This window comes from Carassius gibelio, chromosome A16 (assembly GCF_023724105.1).
Source record: "Carassius gibelio isolate Cgi1373 ecotype wild population from Czech Republic chromosome A16, carGib1.2-hapl.c, whole genome shotgun sequence".
Taxonomy (NCBI): Eukaryota; Metazoa; Chordata; class Actinopteri; order Cypriniformes; family Cyprinidae; genus Carassius; species Carassius gibelio.
This window is the reverse complement of record NC_068386.1, coordinates 19,526,523-19,544,008: the sequence shown is the minus strand read 5'-3', so window position 1 is coordinate 19,544,008 and position 17,486 is coordinate 19,526,523. Positions and strand designations below refer to the sequence as shown.

The 17,486-nt window shown below is 39.0% G+C and overlaps 1 protein-coding gene across 6 annotated transcripts in view; it reads right to left on the bottom strand.

Moving 5' to 3' along the window:
* The window catches only part of LOC128030849 (centrosomal protein of 192 kDa), a 30,768-nt gene that overhangs the window by 12,501 nt on the left and 781 nt on the right, over positions 1-17,486 (bottom strand). For 4 of the 6 annotated variants that reach the window (XM_052618895.1, XM_052618901.1, XM_052618897.1 and 1 more), the window contains exons 2-19: positions 17,054-17,269; positions 14,417-14,527; positions 13,858-13,988; positions 13,625-13,686; positions 10,632-10,776; positions 10,409-10,521; positions 10,254-10,331; positions 9,922-10,083; positions 9,651-9,804; positions 9,360-9,565; positions 8,921-9,040; positions 8,452-8,848; positions 8,167-8,319; positions 3,783-3,847; positions 3,444-3,662; positions 2,795-2,936; positions 2,621-2,712; positions 1,416-2,532 (exon numbers count right to left, since the gene is read on the bottom strand). In XM_052618895.1, coding sequence (XP_052474855.1) covers positions 1,416-2,532; positions 2,621-2,712; positions 2,795-2,936; positions 3,444-3,662; positions 3,783-3,847; positions 8,167-8,319; positions 8,452-8,848; positions 8,921-9,040; positions 9,360-9,565; positions 9,651-9,804; positions 9,922-10,083; positions 10,254-10,331; positions 10,409-10,521; positions 10,632-10,776; positions 13,625-13,686; positions 13,858-13,988; positions 14,417-14,527; positions 17,054-17,223 — 3,637 coding nt within the window. In that variant the 5' untranslated portion in view covers positions 17,224-17,269. The remainder of the gene's footprint in view (positions 1-1,415; positions 2,533-2,620; positions 2,713-2,794; positions 2,937-3,443; positions 3,663-3,782; positions 3,848-8,166; positions 8,320-8,451; positions 8,849-8,920; positions 9,041-9,359; positions 9,566-9,650; positions 9,805-9,921; positions 10,084-10,253; positions 10,332-10,408; positions 10,522-10,631; positions 10,777-13,624; positions 13,687-13,857; positions 13,989-14,416; positions 14,528-17,053; positions 17,270-17,486) is intronic. The other 2 variants (XM_052618898.1, XM_052618900.1) reach the window with 1 other exon arrangement.

Below are 17,486 nucleotides of genomic sequence, written 5' to 3'. Positions count from 1 at the left end.
CATTTGAGGATTAATACTACAGAAAAGCAAAGGAAGTTTTTCAGAGTGTTGTCAGCTTATTTTCATCTAAAAATATGGCACACCGTTGCTTCAGCCAATGGTATAAACATCATTCAATGTTAATTGTGATTATGCGTGTAATAGTCACAATTACTATTATTTAAAGGGGTCATATGATGTAATTTCAAGTTTTGCATTCTCTTTGGAGTGTTACAAGCGGTTCGTGCATAGATAAAATCCTTTAAGTAGAAAAGACTAAAGTCTTTAACTTTTATAAAGAATATCTCTTTGGGTTTAAGACTCTTCCACGCCCTCCTGAAACGCCTCGTTTAAATGCCCCCATGTCTACGTCACTGTGTGTGGGAAGGTTTGCATAACACCGGCCAAATGTTCACACAAAGAAAGAAGGTGTAACTTTTACGCTTGCTGTAGTATTGTTGCTGCTGCCGCCGCCATGTCGTGGAGATGCTGTGTGTTTCATTGTGAATGCAAAACTACTTTGGCCTTCCAAAAGAGGACACAACTAGAAATCAGTGATTAAATTGTATTTATGTGTGCAGCGCATTTTATGGAGGACCGTTTCCTGTGAGAGTAGCCTACAATGCCGGCTGTCACAAAAAGGCTGTTTCTATAAAGTGAGCCAATTCCAACTTTGCAAGTACAGTCTGGTGCTTCTGACTCACTTCTGTAAATATGTTTTCATAGTTAAAGAATTTGCCACTGACAAATCTAAGATTCGTACACTGCCACTGTAAGATCTGAGCAGTGTAGAGTAGCGCTTTGTTTGTCTGTTCTCAGATCACAAATGCAAACATGATATTAGGTTTACACAGCACGCTATACAACGCAACACGTAAAAAGTACAAGACATCAGTACTTATGTCCCCACTGGATGCAACAAAAGCCTCGTTTGTGATGGGTTTCACTGGTTTTGTCTGGTCACGCTGGGACAAGGCATCACAGTATGGTAAGGGGAGTAACATTTCCGCCACATGCTTGAGGCATTCAGCCAATCACAATGGACTTGATAGCCAGCCAATCAGAGCACACGTCGCTTTTCAGAACGATAAGCTTTGTAAAAATCTACCCGTTTCAGAAAGGCGGGACATAGAGGAGCAACATTAATGTACAGTATGTGGAAAACAATGTTTTTTTAACCTTAAAACGCATTAACATAATTTTATGTATTTGGTGTAATGCAATGTTCTTTTTAGCAACGTCATAAAGGGAATAATCAAGAATTATGGTTTGTCATTATTGTGCAGCCCTAAGGTAAATCGTTTTTTTTTTTACAAGATGAAAACATTCACAATAAGAAACAACGTGCCTTTAGAAAATAGGCCGAATTCTCATTTGATGCCGATTTTAACATGGTAAATCGGTTTTGTATTTGTTAAAAATAAATAAAAACATACCAAATTTCTCCTGTGTTGCTGGTAGTGAACCCTGATGATCAACAGCTGCAGTTTTCTCCTTTAGAACAGACTTAGCTGTTCTAGGGCTTCTGGGCGATCGTTCCTGGTTAATGTTGGGTCTGTCTGTCCGTCCTCCTGTTGTCCTGGCCTTGTGAGGTGAGGTCTTCAACGACAGTACTTCTGAGCGGCTACCACTTCGAAGTCCAGGTGAGGTCTTTGGGGCAAAAGATGACACCGACCCATCACCTTTAAGAGAACGGCGGTTACCTGTGGTGGAAGTGCTGGCCACTTGTGGTCGAGCGGTTCCTATTTTGATCTTGGATTCAGGGACACTTTTATTGTTAAAAGGTGCCGCACGATAGTCATTTTTGTTTTTCTCAATACCAGATTTGAAATCAACAGGTTTTGATTTGAAGGATGTGGAAGATGATGAGGACTGTCCAGAACCTAAAGATCTTTTGGCCGGATGTGCAATGGAAGTGGAAGTAGGTAAACTGCTTGACTTGGGTCGAGGAATTGCACTTCGTTTGACATCTGACCTCGGATTTGGTGAAACAACATAAGTACCTTCTGTTTGTTTAGATGCATAACCAGCCAGATCCTGGCATTTTTTGCCTACTTCTTGCTCTTCCATAACGGAGCGCTCTTCATTTTTATGGACGGTTCTGTTTTCCAGAGACACCAATTGCTGTTGAGTCTTGTTAGAAACAGCCAAACTATCACCCAAAGTGAGGATGTCCAAGCAGGACTGTGAGATCGAGCCATCGCTGTCGCTATTTGAGACCTCAGCCCTCTTCAGATATCTCTCCATTTCAGGAATACTAAGATCACCCACTGATGTGGTCTTCTGCAGGTCCTCCAGCAGATCATTCTGATTTGAGGCTGCTACAGGATCAGGATTCATAACAGACTCTTCTGCTACTTGCTGGAGGCTTTTAGAGCGACTCCGTTTAGACAGCTCCATGATCATGGCAGCAAGCTGGGCTGGATCCGAGCTGATGGAGGCATCAGCAATTGCAGAGGCTATTGTACTGATGCTGAGCATAAGGTTGCTACTGGAGTTGGGTGATTCTGAACTATGGCCAGAACTCTCCTTATTTTCATGTTGTGCAGCGATCTAATCCAAAATCAGACAAAAGTATCAACATTTTGGCTTCTTTTTAAGACTATATGGCAGCAGTTCAAAACTAAATGGTTGTCAATACCTGGGAAACCTGTTCCTCAATTCTTTGTGGTTGCACATTATTCTCGTGTGTGGCTTCTGCAGTGTTGGGCTCAAGAGTCTTGTCTAGATCATCTGTAGTTCACATAAAGGACATCAAAAAGGACCCAATCAAAAATTATTATTAACTAATATGAGCAAAGAATGATGAATGAACCTGGATTAAGTGTCTCATCAGCATCACTTTGTGGAACCGTCTCAATGTTGATGGAGCCTCCTCTGGAGAACAAATCTGAGGGTCGAAGTAATGCAAAAGGTTCCCTCTTCTCAGGAGAGGTAATTAAGTATCCAAAAGATGGCTGAAAAACATATCAAATTGTTGAATAACTGTCATTTAAGCTTTGTTCTAAAGGGCCACCTTCCATCAGAGTTTAGCTACAGTACTAATTTAAACATATGAAACAGCTCAGTGTCTTCAGAATTACTAGAAACATTCAGGCAGGTGTGTTTGGGTGGGTTTGAGCTAAACTCTGCTGGACATTGACTACCCAGGAACAGGACTGTACATCTCTGCTCTATAACATTCCAGGCACATTCCTGATGGGAAGTCACATTTGACAGCAGTATTAAATTACATTGCATTCAAGATACACATTGAGTTCATGCATATGATGGATATTATCTCAGGATCTTTGGGTTTCTACTGCCATACCATCTGATCTAGAGGAAGGGTTTTGCAATTGTGCGCTTCACAAGGTGAGAGTCATTTGTATGGCACACAGAGTCTTCCCGATGAGTCAACTTTGAGGTGAGAACAGTGATAATGTTATCTTAATAGATATTAGCTTAAAGATAAGAGTCCTCACCCTTTTAACATTGTCCTCTTCACTGCTCCCAAGGCACCCCAAAGCTTCAGAGCGCCTCTGAAAAAACTCCCCCAGTGAAATACGTAGATAGCTTTGGTTCCCAGGCTCGACTTCAGAGGAGACCTGGGAGGCCCTCATGAGGATGTTGCTACTACTCAGGATTTTCCAAGAGGTATCTCCCAGGACTTCACTCATATTTACAGCTTGAATCTGCTCTTCCTACCAGAAGGCAAGAGAAAATGAAATTTTTTTGGCTGATGAATCCCAAGAGCATTTGTGAACATTACATTTAAGATCTAGGTTGGTTGAACTCAAAATCCAGCAGGGAACCATTTGTACCTGCATAAATTGGTGCTCCTTTTCAAACTCTTCCTGATCCTTAATTATCTTGTCAATGGCCTGGCCTAAGGGAAGACAACATCATGCAATGGAAAGCAATGACAGATTTAAAGAGCCAGTAAGATGAAAATTCTAAGCTTCCTATCACTGTTTATAAGTCCTGTACAATAGGTTTAAATCCATCCAAGGTTAAAAAACAGTCATTTTGTCAAAATATCATTTTAAAATTACCTCAATTCTCAGAGATCCCCAAACGATTTACGCAAAGCTGTTCAAAAGATTCAGTTTGCTTAAACCCCACCTTTCGGTAGCATACTGTGTTCTGATTGGTCAACTAACATAAGCCGCGTTTCCACCACAGGAACTTTACCCAGGAACTAGGGACTTTGACCTGGTACTTGGTGTTTCCACCGCAGGAACCAGGAACTAAAAGTTCCGGGTAAAAAAATGCCCCTCAGAAAGTCCCTGCTGGCGAGGTAGTACTTTTTTAAAGTTCAGGAACTTTCGGGGGCGGGACTTTGGCGCTAAACATTCTGATTGGTTGAGTTCACGCAGCATTGGTTGAGTTCAACCACCATTTATTTGGATCATTTTCAAATATTACTGTTATTGTGTCATGAAATGTAATTTTAAAAGTATTTCAGGCGAGAATGTAGTTGTTTAAAACTCAAATCTGTGGTTTATTTATAAAGACAGCGCCTATTTAAAAAATGTGTTTCGCCGATCTCTGCGACGGAGAGCTCCACTCGATCAGCGGGAGCCCAGTCCTCATGTATCCACAGAGAGCAGCCTCTCCTGGGATAGACCTTCTGATATGCGCCGCTGGCTCTGATGTGTCTTTAGTGGTTAAACATAAAATATAATTCAGCTGCGGGGTAAATCTAACAGGTTTTCTTTGGTCTGTATTCAATTTATCTATATGTTAAAATGATAATAAAAAAGGCAAATTTATATAATATTTCGTTTCATTGTAATGGCTGCATATACACATATCTCTGAACTAAGTACATTTCTGCAGCTGTTATTATGCTTAAATGAAAACTAAAGGAGGCAGTGGTATTTGATATCCTATTTCGTTTTATTGTAAATATACAGTAGGGAAAATTGCAGTAGCCAAGACGAGCTGACTGAAGTTATCAAGTATAATATATATATATAGTTACGCTGCTGTTTATAGATTTACCAGACTTGCGTATTTGCTGACATCACACTCCCCAGTCGAAAGCACAAAGTCTGAACTAACTACCGATGATGCACGTCCAAAATCAGCATACTTTTTTTTTTTTTATCAGCGGTACTTTGCATAAAGAAACACGCGCGGACCTACGTCACCAGTCATTTGCCTAATCTTCCTGGTACTTTACACCACGGTGGAAACGCAGAAAGCAACAGGTCTGGGGGGAAAAAAGTTCCTGGGAAAAAAGTTCCTGGTAAAAATGTTCCGGGTAATTTCGGTGGAAACGCGGCAATAGTCAGGTTTGATTGGTTTTTCCTCACACACCTCCACGGTAAACTATGCGTTAGCATCTGTTTGGGGTGAATTATGTCTTATTCCTCTCATCGCGAAGCAAACAGTAAAATAAAAAACTTGAACAGTCTCGCTGCTTTTTCTTCTGTGTGGGTGTATTCAAGCCGCGCGCTTCAGTTTGAATCTGAATAGCGCGTTCAGCGCGGGGGCGTGGTCACGAAGGGAGACATGAAAAACAGACATCGCGTTGTTTTCATATGGATTACTTTATCACAGGATATCGGTTTTCGGCAGCACTTGTTTAGTTTCAAAGTAGACATGTCAAGCTTTCTATAGATATCTCTCTAATGTCTCTTCGTTGAGTATTCACGGAGTTACACTTCATTTTAATGACGTGTTTGTACATGACGATCAGCGCAGAGAAAGGCTGCAGACAGCACACACACTGATAAGACGCTCGGGAGAAAACAGACACATAACTTCATAATAATACTTCGCGTGTATGGCCAAACGCTTTGAAAATCCCGCCTTGTACTCACCGAGATTAGAAAAGCAAATCATCAGTGAAATGTTGTGAACACAACTAAAGGGATTTGTTGTACTGCTCTGGTATTGTGGTAAAAATGAATTTTAGCCATTGGTTCTTCTGATCTTCATTCTTTGGCAGTGAAAATAAAACAAACTTGCCTTTACAATTAAAAACACACTGTCTCCTCGACATGATGCTCTCACACCAACCAGAGCGTCTGTTGGGGGGTGGGGCAGGTCAGAGCTTTGTTTCTCCCAACACGGTAGGCAGAGATTATTATGCAAAGTGCTCCTAGTGACGTACATAGAGATGGGCAAAAGATTTGAAATCTATAACGACTCGTTTCAGCGATTCAGAGTCGACTCCTTACTTTAGAAGCCGTGTACTTTTTGGTTTAATTACTTTGCACATTGTTTACACTGATGGACAGCTACATCATACACTGTAATACAGGTAATTTTTGATTTCCCATCTGTGTGGCTCTTTAAAGTATTAACTCATCCAATGTGTCAATTTACATCTTAATGTTGCTACAAACACACATGACTGCCTTTCAACAGTCAAACACAACAAGTGAAACTAAATACTTGCCAGACAATTACAACATATGGGGACTGGAGCTTAAGCTTCAAAAAGTGTCATTCAGACCATTCGGATTTGTGAACTGAATCCATAAGATTTGACTCAAAACAACAAATTGGACATTGCCATTTCTTTAATTAAAAGGTAAAGTAAAGCAAAATTTCAAGATTTTTTTTTAATAGCTTAAATTTGTATCCAATCCTCACACAAATCTACAGTATAATACGGCTTGGGAAATTATCTTACATTTCTGCATGTGGCAGATGCTTTTATTCAAAGTAACAGATCACATTCAAAGAATCCTTTTGATTCGTTTATGCATTCTCAGGAGATCAAACCAATGACTAATGCAGTTTTCCTCACTGTATATTTACAATAAGACTAAATGATATCAAATACAACTGCCTCCTTTCATTTTCATTTAAACATGTTAAAAGCTGCAGAAATGTAGTTCAGGGAAAGAAATGTTATATCAAACAGTATTGCCTCTTTATTTTTAATTTAACATTAAAGGTTAATTGAATAAAGACCAAAGATTACCTGTTAAATATACCCAAAACCAGTTACATTTTGTGTTTAACCACTAAAGAGACATCAGAGCCAGCAGCAAATGTCAGAAGGACTAGCGCTCTCGTCTGTAAACATGAGAACTGAGCTCGCACTGATCGCGTGGAGCTGATCGTCTTCGAAATAAGCTAAACTTATTTGTAAATAGGCGCTGTCTTTATAAATAAACCACAGATTTGAGTTTTAAACAACTACATTCTCGTCTTTAATACTTTTAAAACTACATTTCATGACACAATAACAGAAATATTAAAAAATTGTCCGAATAAATGGTGGTAAAAAAAAAAAAAAAATTATAATGCTGTGTGAACTCCACCAATCAGCATGTTTAACGCCAAAATTCCACATCTGAGAGTTCCAGACTTTTGAAAAAGTACTACATCGCAAACAGGGACATGAGGGCTTTTCACACTGCTTTAGTTCCAGACATAATATATAGCACAAAGTACTGGGACAATATAGCACAGACTATTTCCCAGTACCATTTAAAGCGTTGAATTCACACTGACAGTGTATACTAGTACATGTTATCCGGTCAATAGCGATGTCATTTGTGTGTGGCGTTCAACAACAGGAAGATCTGTGATAGACGCTGTGATAGGAGCTGCGTTTTTGAGGTGTCATTTGAGTTTCATTATAATGGAGATGGAATGACGATGTATATGCAAAGCGACTAAAAGAGCGGAAAGGAGGCTTACGAACCTACTACGACAGCTGGCAGTGCTACATTTGCCTGCACTTCAGCATCCGTATATTTATCGCTGTTCTTCTTACTTGCAAAAAAAGTATACAGTGTTTTAATTCATGGCGGGTGAGTGTATTTTCAAACGCGTCTGGCCAATCAATGTCTACTTACATCACGGGTAGTACCAGTTGTGCTGGTTAGACCCTGCTCCGGAGTAGGATCTAATTTGTCTCTCGAAAAAGGCAGTCTGGTAATAAAGTCACACCCAGTTCCCGGTGGCGCGAAAACTGAGGGGCAATTTTTTTTACCCAGAACTGTATTTAGATCCTGGTTCCTGTGGTGGAAACACACCAAGTACCAGCCCAAAGTCTCAGCACTGAAAAAAGCGACTTTAGTCTGCATTCACTTATTAAATTTAAAAATTATATTCTTCAAAAATGTATTGTATGTTTTGCAGAAGAAAGTCAACACAAGGTTGAGTCAGTTGAGCAAAGGATAAACCCTAAAACTCGGATTTTGGTTAAGAATGAGAACATTACTGCATTTCACTTACTTCCGGCAAGAAAATCTTCAGACTGAAATGGTATAGCAACTTCCTCAGGCATATTGGCTTCCATTTCCTTCTCGAAGGAAGAGTAATAGGCCAAATCAGTGACCCACTTTCCCTCTTCATTCTGGTAGACCACACTATGAGTGGCATTTGTGCCTAGGGACATACTGAACATTAATTTGTAGATCACAAAATACAAATACTATTTTAAATACTTCATGTAATACAACAAATCTCAGAGAAACCATTTGACATCAGTACATTAGAAATGGAAAAGAAGACTGTTACCTTCCTGTACCTCAAGCCCCACATTGTCTGGCTGGTGATTCCAAACATCATGGTCTTCATGATTCTCATTTAAGCTCTGGGAAAGGTACCTAGCATCCAGGGACTCTCCAGGTTGATCATCTTTACTGCTGGTGCTCTGCTGCTCATTGAGAACTGGAGAATCCCCACAAGGGCCACCACGCATGCCAAGTGCACCAACATCCTCTGTGTGGTCCTGGTCCATGCCTTGCTCTGTTTTATTATGTGATTCTTGAAGTACCTGAGAGAGGTGGAAACTGCTCTGGGTGCCCTGAAGGAAGGGGCTGATCGAGGAAGAAATGTCCTGAGGGTTGTGACCAGCACCTGCCCTCAAGTATACAGAATCCAGGTGAACTTCTGCTGTGTTATCCATTGCATCCTGTTAAGCAGAAAATTGTTAAGGGTATTATCAACACTTTTTGCTACAGCAAAAATATGGACAGAGACTTACAAGAGCCTCCTGTCGATCCAGACTCATGCTCCAATTAACTGGGCATCGACTGGCAGGTCCAGAGGCCACAGAAGAATGCCCCGCCTCCCCTGTGCCAACTGGACCAACACGATCACCCATCTGAAGAGATCAAAACAGAATTCAAATACAATCCGTAATTGTGCCATGCTTTGTATAATTATGCTAGGATACGCAAAAATAAACCATTATAAATGTACACATTTTGAATGATCCTTAAAGCTTTTTAAGGGATTATCATATGTATGCTGTTAGCTATTTTTAAAGTTAGCTTGTAATGCTCTGAAGTTCTGTCTTTCTAACCTTCCCATTTTAAAGTAACTTCCCCAAAACTGAAATGCATGTTCTTGTTTTTTTTTTTTTTTTAAAGATAACATTTTACACTGATCATTATCAATTGCTCAAATGCCACGAACATTACCAGGCCTTGTGTTATCATGCCCGATCTTGCGAACAAAGTTTGAAGCTGATCATCATTTCCCATCTGACCACTACCACCCACGATACCAAGACCCCGGAGCACATCATAGGTACTCTGGCCTGTGGTAGGAGGCAAAGGAATGGTAGATACGCCTCCATTTCCGTCCTCATCACTCCCACTACTCCCATCTCCTCCTCCTCCATCACCTGATGGCACACAGAAACAATGATAAGACTTCCTGTCAGTCTACATTTAACCAAAAATGTATTAAATTAATAAACACCCCTTTACCAGTAATTGGTGAGTTGATGACCTGTCCCTCTGCAGATCGGCGGTGCTCAATGCCTGTTCTGGTGTCAGGGTTCCTCCCTCCCGACTGTAGCTCATCATCAGAGCTCCCTCCTTCCAACCCGGGTCGAAAATGGGGCCGATGACTCTGCCCAACCTGATCAGATACAAACACTTGAAATGTAATTACTGCATTACAAAATAATAATTTGTGATGTTGGAATCTGGCAAAAATAAAAAGCACAGACAACAATAAGAGCAGAAAGTGGCCTACTGTAAGACTAACCGGTCGCCTGGAGGTGCTGGGTAGGAGGAATCTTGCCCTGCCCCGGTTCTGTGATGCTTCTAGCTCATCCTCTGTGTCCTCTTCATCACTTGCAGGACAAGAATCCATACCTGTGGCTGCCAGACGCACATCAGGCATGTGAAAGTCCCTCTGTGGTGTGACACAGCAAGAGCAAACATTACCCGAAAGGTTTCAGAACACAGACACACACCTCTCTCTTCATTATATTATACATGTAATAATAATTATTTTTTTCTTTGGAACAATTTGCATATGTAAAACGTGCATGCGATTTAGATTTTAGGATCATTAACTCATACTTGGTCATAGTCATCATTGTGGTGTCCGTTCCTTTCCTGTTCAGTGGAGGGGGGTTGAGATGAACTGGAAGGTAACTCCTACAACAGGAACAGATTATATTATTAAAAAGGAAATAGGGTAAGCTTTGGTCAACAAACAGCAAGAGAGAACTGACAACAGGGATTTCTTGTCCTTCTACTCGGCCTCTCTGCATTGCAGGTGGCATCAGCTTGTTGAAATACAGATCTAGTTCCTCATCACAGAGCTGATTCACATCAATGTCATCATCTAGAAGACAAAATGCTCATTTAAATCATACTGCCTGGCTTATTTTGGTTCTTTTGAGCTTCAGAGCTCTTCAGAACATATAACATAACAAAAAAACATTATTAACTAACCTGTTATGTCACTGTTGATGCTGTCCAGAGACAGCAGTTTTTCATTGGCCAGGAAGCTGGCGATGCTGCCACTGCACCGGTCACTGCCTGTCCCTTCACTGGCAGAGCCCTCCTCTTCCTCCTCCATCACTGGGAGCACAGGGGCCTAAGAAAAACAGAAGATCGCTTAACCATATGATTTCTAACATTTGATAGGTACATTTCATAGGCCTCTAAATTATAAACAGGATTAAAACTTGGCTGAAAATCCTGTACACAGGCTACTAAATGCCTTCTGGCCACTCATTGATAGTTTTTACTTTATTTTTTTTTAGCAAAGTCAAAGGCCTAGTATAATTCCAAAGATGTCCATCATCAGGTTGTGGTAAATGTCTTTACATGATTTATAAATGGTAAACGTATGAATACATTTATATGGTTAGCAATATTTCAAAATATGATAGCGTGTTAGTACATCTCTCAATCATTTTTTTTTTTTTTTTTCATTAAAAGTTTTGCTCTCACAATAAAACCTGTAGAGTTTTTAGTGTTTAGTGATCACCTTACTAAGACATTATTGTCAGTAGGGATGTCAAATTTCGATTATTTCCATGATCGATCGTCGTTTAAATTAACGATCAATTAATCGATTAATCGTTAACCATAATAGCCTACTGCAAAATGCGTCTATTGCAGGCACGCAGTCAGCGGTATGACAGGATGTGCAAAAGCCACACACACACACACACACACAAAACGCTTTCTCACTTGAATTAAAGAGGTTTTAGTCTGAATAAAATGCTAGTAGCAGGATTATAAAATGAATAGATGCGATTATGATCATTTGATAAAATGAAGAGAGCGCGCCATACTTTTGAGGTCATTTTACTTTTGACAGTTTCCAATCCCGCACGGAGAACGCTGAACGCGCCTCTTTAAATGGTTTTGTGGTGCTCGTTGTTGTATTTTAAAGCACAATTGCAATGTTTTCAACTGACATTATTGTATTTAAAATAAAATTATCCGAAATGTGGAGCGCGTGTGACTGCGCTGCACATTAAGTGAACTACATCGGCGCTGCTGCACCAAAACACAGTTGCTCACATTAATTTGATCCTGCTGGATTCTGTCCTAGAAAATGTCAGATTTTTAAAAATCCGGCATACAGCGCATTAGATCGTGACAGTGCATGCGTGCAGACGAGGATGAGCGAGCGCGGCTTTGGCTAGATTTATTTGGAGGTTATTGCTCATGTCTCATTCGGCACAAATCGAAATGTTTCCATATTCGCAATGTATTTGAATGTTAAACTATTATTTATAATGTAAACTAGGCTTGTACTTAACACGCATTCGCATATAGACGGAAAAGATGATCCTCTTCATATGAGCAAAAACGTCCTTGGCATAACAGCAGAGTGGACCGGTATACTACGGTCTATTTAAACTGACCAGTGTAACCTTTTAATGTTTAGTTGACTATTTTATTATTCTATTTCATTTGTGCACACTCACAATAAAAACTGAAGATTTGTGCTCTTGTAAAATAAAGCAAACAAACAGAATGCGTTGTCATCCTTTTTTTTTTTTTTTTTTTGTGAATTTATGGAGCGCCCACACTTCTGTTTTAAATCCGTTAATCTTAATTATTTAAGTCGGATATATTTCGCATAGCCTATTTAAAAAAAAAAAAAAAAAAAAAAAAAAAAAAAAAAAACATGAAAACAAATTGTTATTTTTATGTTGGGCCTATTACTTAGTAGGCTATACATTTTCCTTAAAGCATCCCATTTTGTCCCAGGGCTTAGAACCTGTGCCCGAGTCAGGTCCATGCAGAAACTTGTGAACGATGCTCGGCGTCACCGTTTAGTGACAGCAGTGAATGCTCCAGGAATGTGTCGGTCACAGCGCCTATTAATCGCTGTTTTGAATCCAGCAATTATTTATTTAGAAATTATAAAATCTGATTATGACAAGTGTGGTATAAAAGCTTTGTTTATTAGAGGAATAATAGGTTAACTGGAAATTGTTAGATCGCGACCATGCTTTTGGACCCCATAGTCTTCATTTACGCGGCTTTGTTCTGGTTTGCCGGTTGGTCACGAATTTGCACAAATTCAGTATATTTAGGCATTGTTTCTTTTCCTAAATCTTCATAGTCTAACCCTCTAATTTCCCAGGTTTATTTTATTATCTTTCGCTTTTAATAACTGTTTTCGCATCTCTTACTGTGGTAAACATGGAAAGGGAAATTAAAGATTTCATGAATTAAGAATTCGTTCGATTTATTAATTTGTTCCCTTATTTCACTTAAATCATGGGTTATTTAGGGAACAAAATTAATGAAACATGGACAATTGCCACATTAATAATTCGTAGGAATGAATTAACAAGTTGTAGGAATGAATAGACTACCTGTCCTGTCTCTGTGTCCCGCAGCCCTGCAAAGCGCACGATATAAAACAGTTATCTGATGAAATGATTAGTAACTACATTTCTATTGCTTTTAATGTTGAAGAACTTTTATGTTGTTTCTATTTTAATGTACTTTAAAGTTTAAATCACATTAAAAGCTTAATTTGTACATTGTGAATGAATGATGATGCTTTTATATATCGTCACCGTCACTCACAGCCGCTCGCACGTGTTGAGTGCGCATGAGCCGCACGCAGCCCAACATTGAATCGGTTAACCGACCATCGACAGCCTTAATCGATTGCATCTCTTATCGACAATTAATCGATCATCGATTAATCGTTGACATCCCTAATTGTCAGAGAGAAACAATTTATGTTTATATGCATTTTATATAAGTAGTCAGATAGACTGTTACAAAGAGCTCCTTGATTTATATTATACACATTTATATTTATTTATTTATTTATATATATATATATATATATATTATAAAATTAAAAACTATTATTTCATGTCATGCTTCACAGGGTTAAATAGCATTGACAGATCACTCAACAGGACAAAACGAGTGGGAATGAGTATAAAACATTCAGGTACCTGAGCTGCCAATGTATCTTTGTCTCCAATGTGAGAGAATGACAGAAGACCAGTTGAGAGGTCTAATGAAAGAAAATGTTTCAAATTATAAGTATTCACTATTTTGTAAATGACTGTCAATTGTGCTCTACCAATAAGACACACAAGTTTTACAATAAAAGTAAAGACAACTAACCTTAATTAAATAAAGCTAAAAAGAAAACATAAACCAGTAGTCCAAAGAGAAACAGAACCTGATAGAAGAGGAGCAGCCACCCGTCTGGATGATGTTTTGGAAACAGAAGCAGAATCGGTTTCATCCAAATTAACATTCACCAACAGGTTAGAGAACCGATTCGCAGCAATGAATTCATCTACATTGTCTCTACACAAACACACAAACAAAAAAACCACAAATGAAAGAACAATACAGGTTTCTCCAATAACCTAGATCTGGCTGATGGCCTCTAAAACATTAAAATGCAAACCTACATAACTTCATGATACAAGACAAAATAGCTGAAGTCATATGAACTCATTGAAAGTTTAAGAATTATTTTTTTGACCCAATTATAAGGTTGTTTGTTGACAAAATGGGAAACTTGGGTCTCAAAATGTTTTTTTTTTTCAAATTCTCAAGTAAGCACAGTCGATTTACAGTATTACTTGCAAATTATTTGCAGTAGAGGAAACAAGTGAAAGAACAATAACTAGGCAGTACTAAAAAAAAAAAAAAACCCACAAAAGAACTGATGGTCACACTGATTTGTCACTCACTTATTGATGGAAAACAAACAATAGCTGAACACTTACAAATCCTCTTTGAGGCTAAGAACAAATTTTTCCCTGCCTCCACTTGACCCCTGGGAATGCATGAGTGAAAACTGTCCATCCTCTAAATATGATGCTTGGACATCCGTTACTCTGGAAAAGACAAAATGGACTTAATAACACAATACCTCAAATAAACAGAAATAATGTATTAAGTTAGCAGCAATACAAAAAGCATGTGTACCCTGAACATAAGCTAGTCTTGCAAACCATTTCAATCTCAATTTCTAACCAACCAATCAATAAGTAAGGGTTAATGGCCATCCAGCTCTCTGCTTCACATCGGGGTCCTGATCACTCTGTCGGGTGTTATTCTGTGATAACAACAGGCTGGATGTACATTGCACCGCTTATTACATGGCTACTTACCACATGAGTAAATAATTATAGACACTAAATATTGATTTGAGTTGAAATGCAAAAAAGCTTCGGTGAAGACCGAAGTAGCAAACAAGCGTCAAGTTTATACTAGACAGACATTTAAGGGAGACAGTGCAGTCAAACGACGTATTACATAACACTTCACCACAAAAATAATTTTAAGACACAAACAGTTTAAATCTTACCAGTTTGTTAGTTATCATATAATCCATTACAGCATACAAAACAAACGTGGCAAAATGGCAGTGATACCAGGATGACAATTAAATAACTGCACACAAATTTTAAATCAAGTTTTAATATTTTATTAGCTAAACAAACGTAAAGCTTACAAAAAAAAAAAAAAAAAAGTGTTTATGCCAGTTTTCCGGTTTATGACGTTTTTTTTTTTTTTTTTTTCATGCATAATCAGGTGTACAATGCATTTTCGGTTAAGGTGCTGGAGCAAATTGCTCTGGAGCAAAGGTGCTGGTTGCCAATTTTAGCCCGACAGCACTTTTTGGTCGACATCCGATTTTTGGAAACCAAAAAAACTCCAAAACAACAGACCCGGCTCATCTTTTTGGCTGTAACGCCTGTTTCACACATACTCCGTCTGCAGTGCATATGCAGTCGGCAGCACAGACTCATTGTGATTTCACACAGGACGCGTTTGCAGACCGCTACTGATCCGCGTCTGTTTAGTCCACAACATTTGTTCATTGTTTTGATTTCATATCATGTAAAAAATAAAATAATAATATATATAAAATAAGGGTGACCATATGAGCCATTTTCCCAGGACGCGTCCTTGCCAGGATTTTTATATTGCCTAAAATATCCATATTTGGGTTCTTGTGCTGTGTAGATCGATCATTGTATGACATTCATAAGAGCTATTTATTTATTTTTTTCAGCATTGTGAGTCTTTTATCACAGAACAGTGAACAATCTTTAATAGTTATAGACATAGAGTTTAAACTCAAATATAAACAACGCATTATTCATGCATTTGACTTCTAGGTTTGTATAATAAGCTGCTCAAGCAAGCGCCAAAACATTTAAACACAATAATTAAAACACCACAAACAGAAACAGTCTCATGTATTATGCATGTAAATCTTTATCACAAGCAATCCCACGGGTCTTAATGAACTTTGTTTTTCTGTTTCCATAAAAGTGAACATACATATTGTTTTCCTTGTTTATCTAAAAGTGCTTTTTTTTCTTGTTTTAAACCTAGCCAAAAACCCATGTGTTGCGTGTTAAACACAGTAGGCTTTAATTAGTTTACATTTATTGTGAAATGACTGGGTTTCCATGTCAATCCATGTTCATTTTTCCCGCGAACAACGGGCTATCACTTTAATTCAGTGCGTGCAGTACAGCAAAATTAGACTCGGTACATAAACAATCGCTGCACTGCTGCAGACGCACTGCTCCTTGAACGCACTGACGGACCACAATCTTGTGCAGCTGGAATCCGTTAATACGCACTGCAGACGGAGTATGTTTGAAACAGGCGTTATAACGTAACACCAGAGCACTGCTGTGTGTACACTCACCACGACTCGCAGTCACTGCTTAGAAGTGCAACATTGTAAAGGGTCCATCTGAAACAGTGTCGTGTGGCCGCAGCGCAGCATAACGTTCGTTCCAAACGCTGAGTAATTAAATACACCAATATGGCGGTATATTCAAAAATAATATCATAAACGAAAATATACACCGGTTTTCGGTATGAACCGGTATATCGTCCAGCACGAAGCAAGAGAAAAAAAATACTACTCTAGGAATTAGCATTTTTGTTTTATGAAAACTTTCATTTCGGTTCCAAAATTTTTTTGGTGTATCACTATTATAATAAGAACAGTCATTTATAGTAAATATGTTTATATGTTCCAGTAAATGTGTATTAGAGATCAGTTCTTGTTCCAATGGGCTCAGACCATCCTGAGAAGAGATATTGAGGTTTTCGTAAAAAAAAAATCTACCAACACTTTGTTGGGGGCCATGACAAAAAGATAGCCGCTGTGGTTAAACCAATTAATAGAAGAATGAAAACTTTGGTGTTTCACGAAATTGAGTAAAATTAAAATTGGCAAACAATGACCTTCATAATATTTTGAATCCAATAAGATGGAACGACCCCTTTCTAACATTCACCAAACAGGAAACTGAGGAAGTCAACATTCTCGACCGGGTTAGGATAGACACACAGTCACAATATTCATGAGATTACATGCAGGAGTCTCCCACCTGTTGTCTTCTGGAGGTCTAATCTTAGCCACGGTAGAGGCGGCCATGGGCACCCCTAGCGTAGAGCCCAGCGTCACGTTGCCGAGAGTGGTGCGGCCGCTGCTGCCCAGCGAGGTGTTGGAAAGGAAGCTGGGAAACGGCTCATTCTCAATGTTTTGGATGTTCTCCATGTCTGTGTGACTCACTGACACAGGGCTTCACCACATGAGGAGTGACCTACAAAAAAAACAGAAGAGCACATAGTGAACTGGCCACATCATGAACCTCTATAGGAAACCAGTGATACATTACACTGTCATGCTGTACTTGAGTGTTTATGGGACAAGACTGTCATGAATCTGTAAACGACTGCATTAAATCAACTTAATACAAAGCTGGAGGATGTTATTTTTCTTGCAGAGTCAAATCAAACATAACGTGATGTTTAATAACT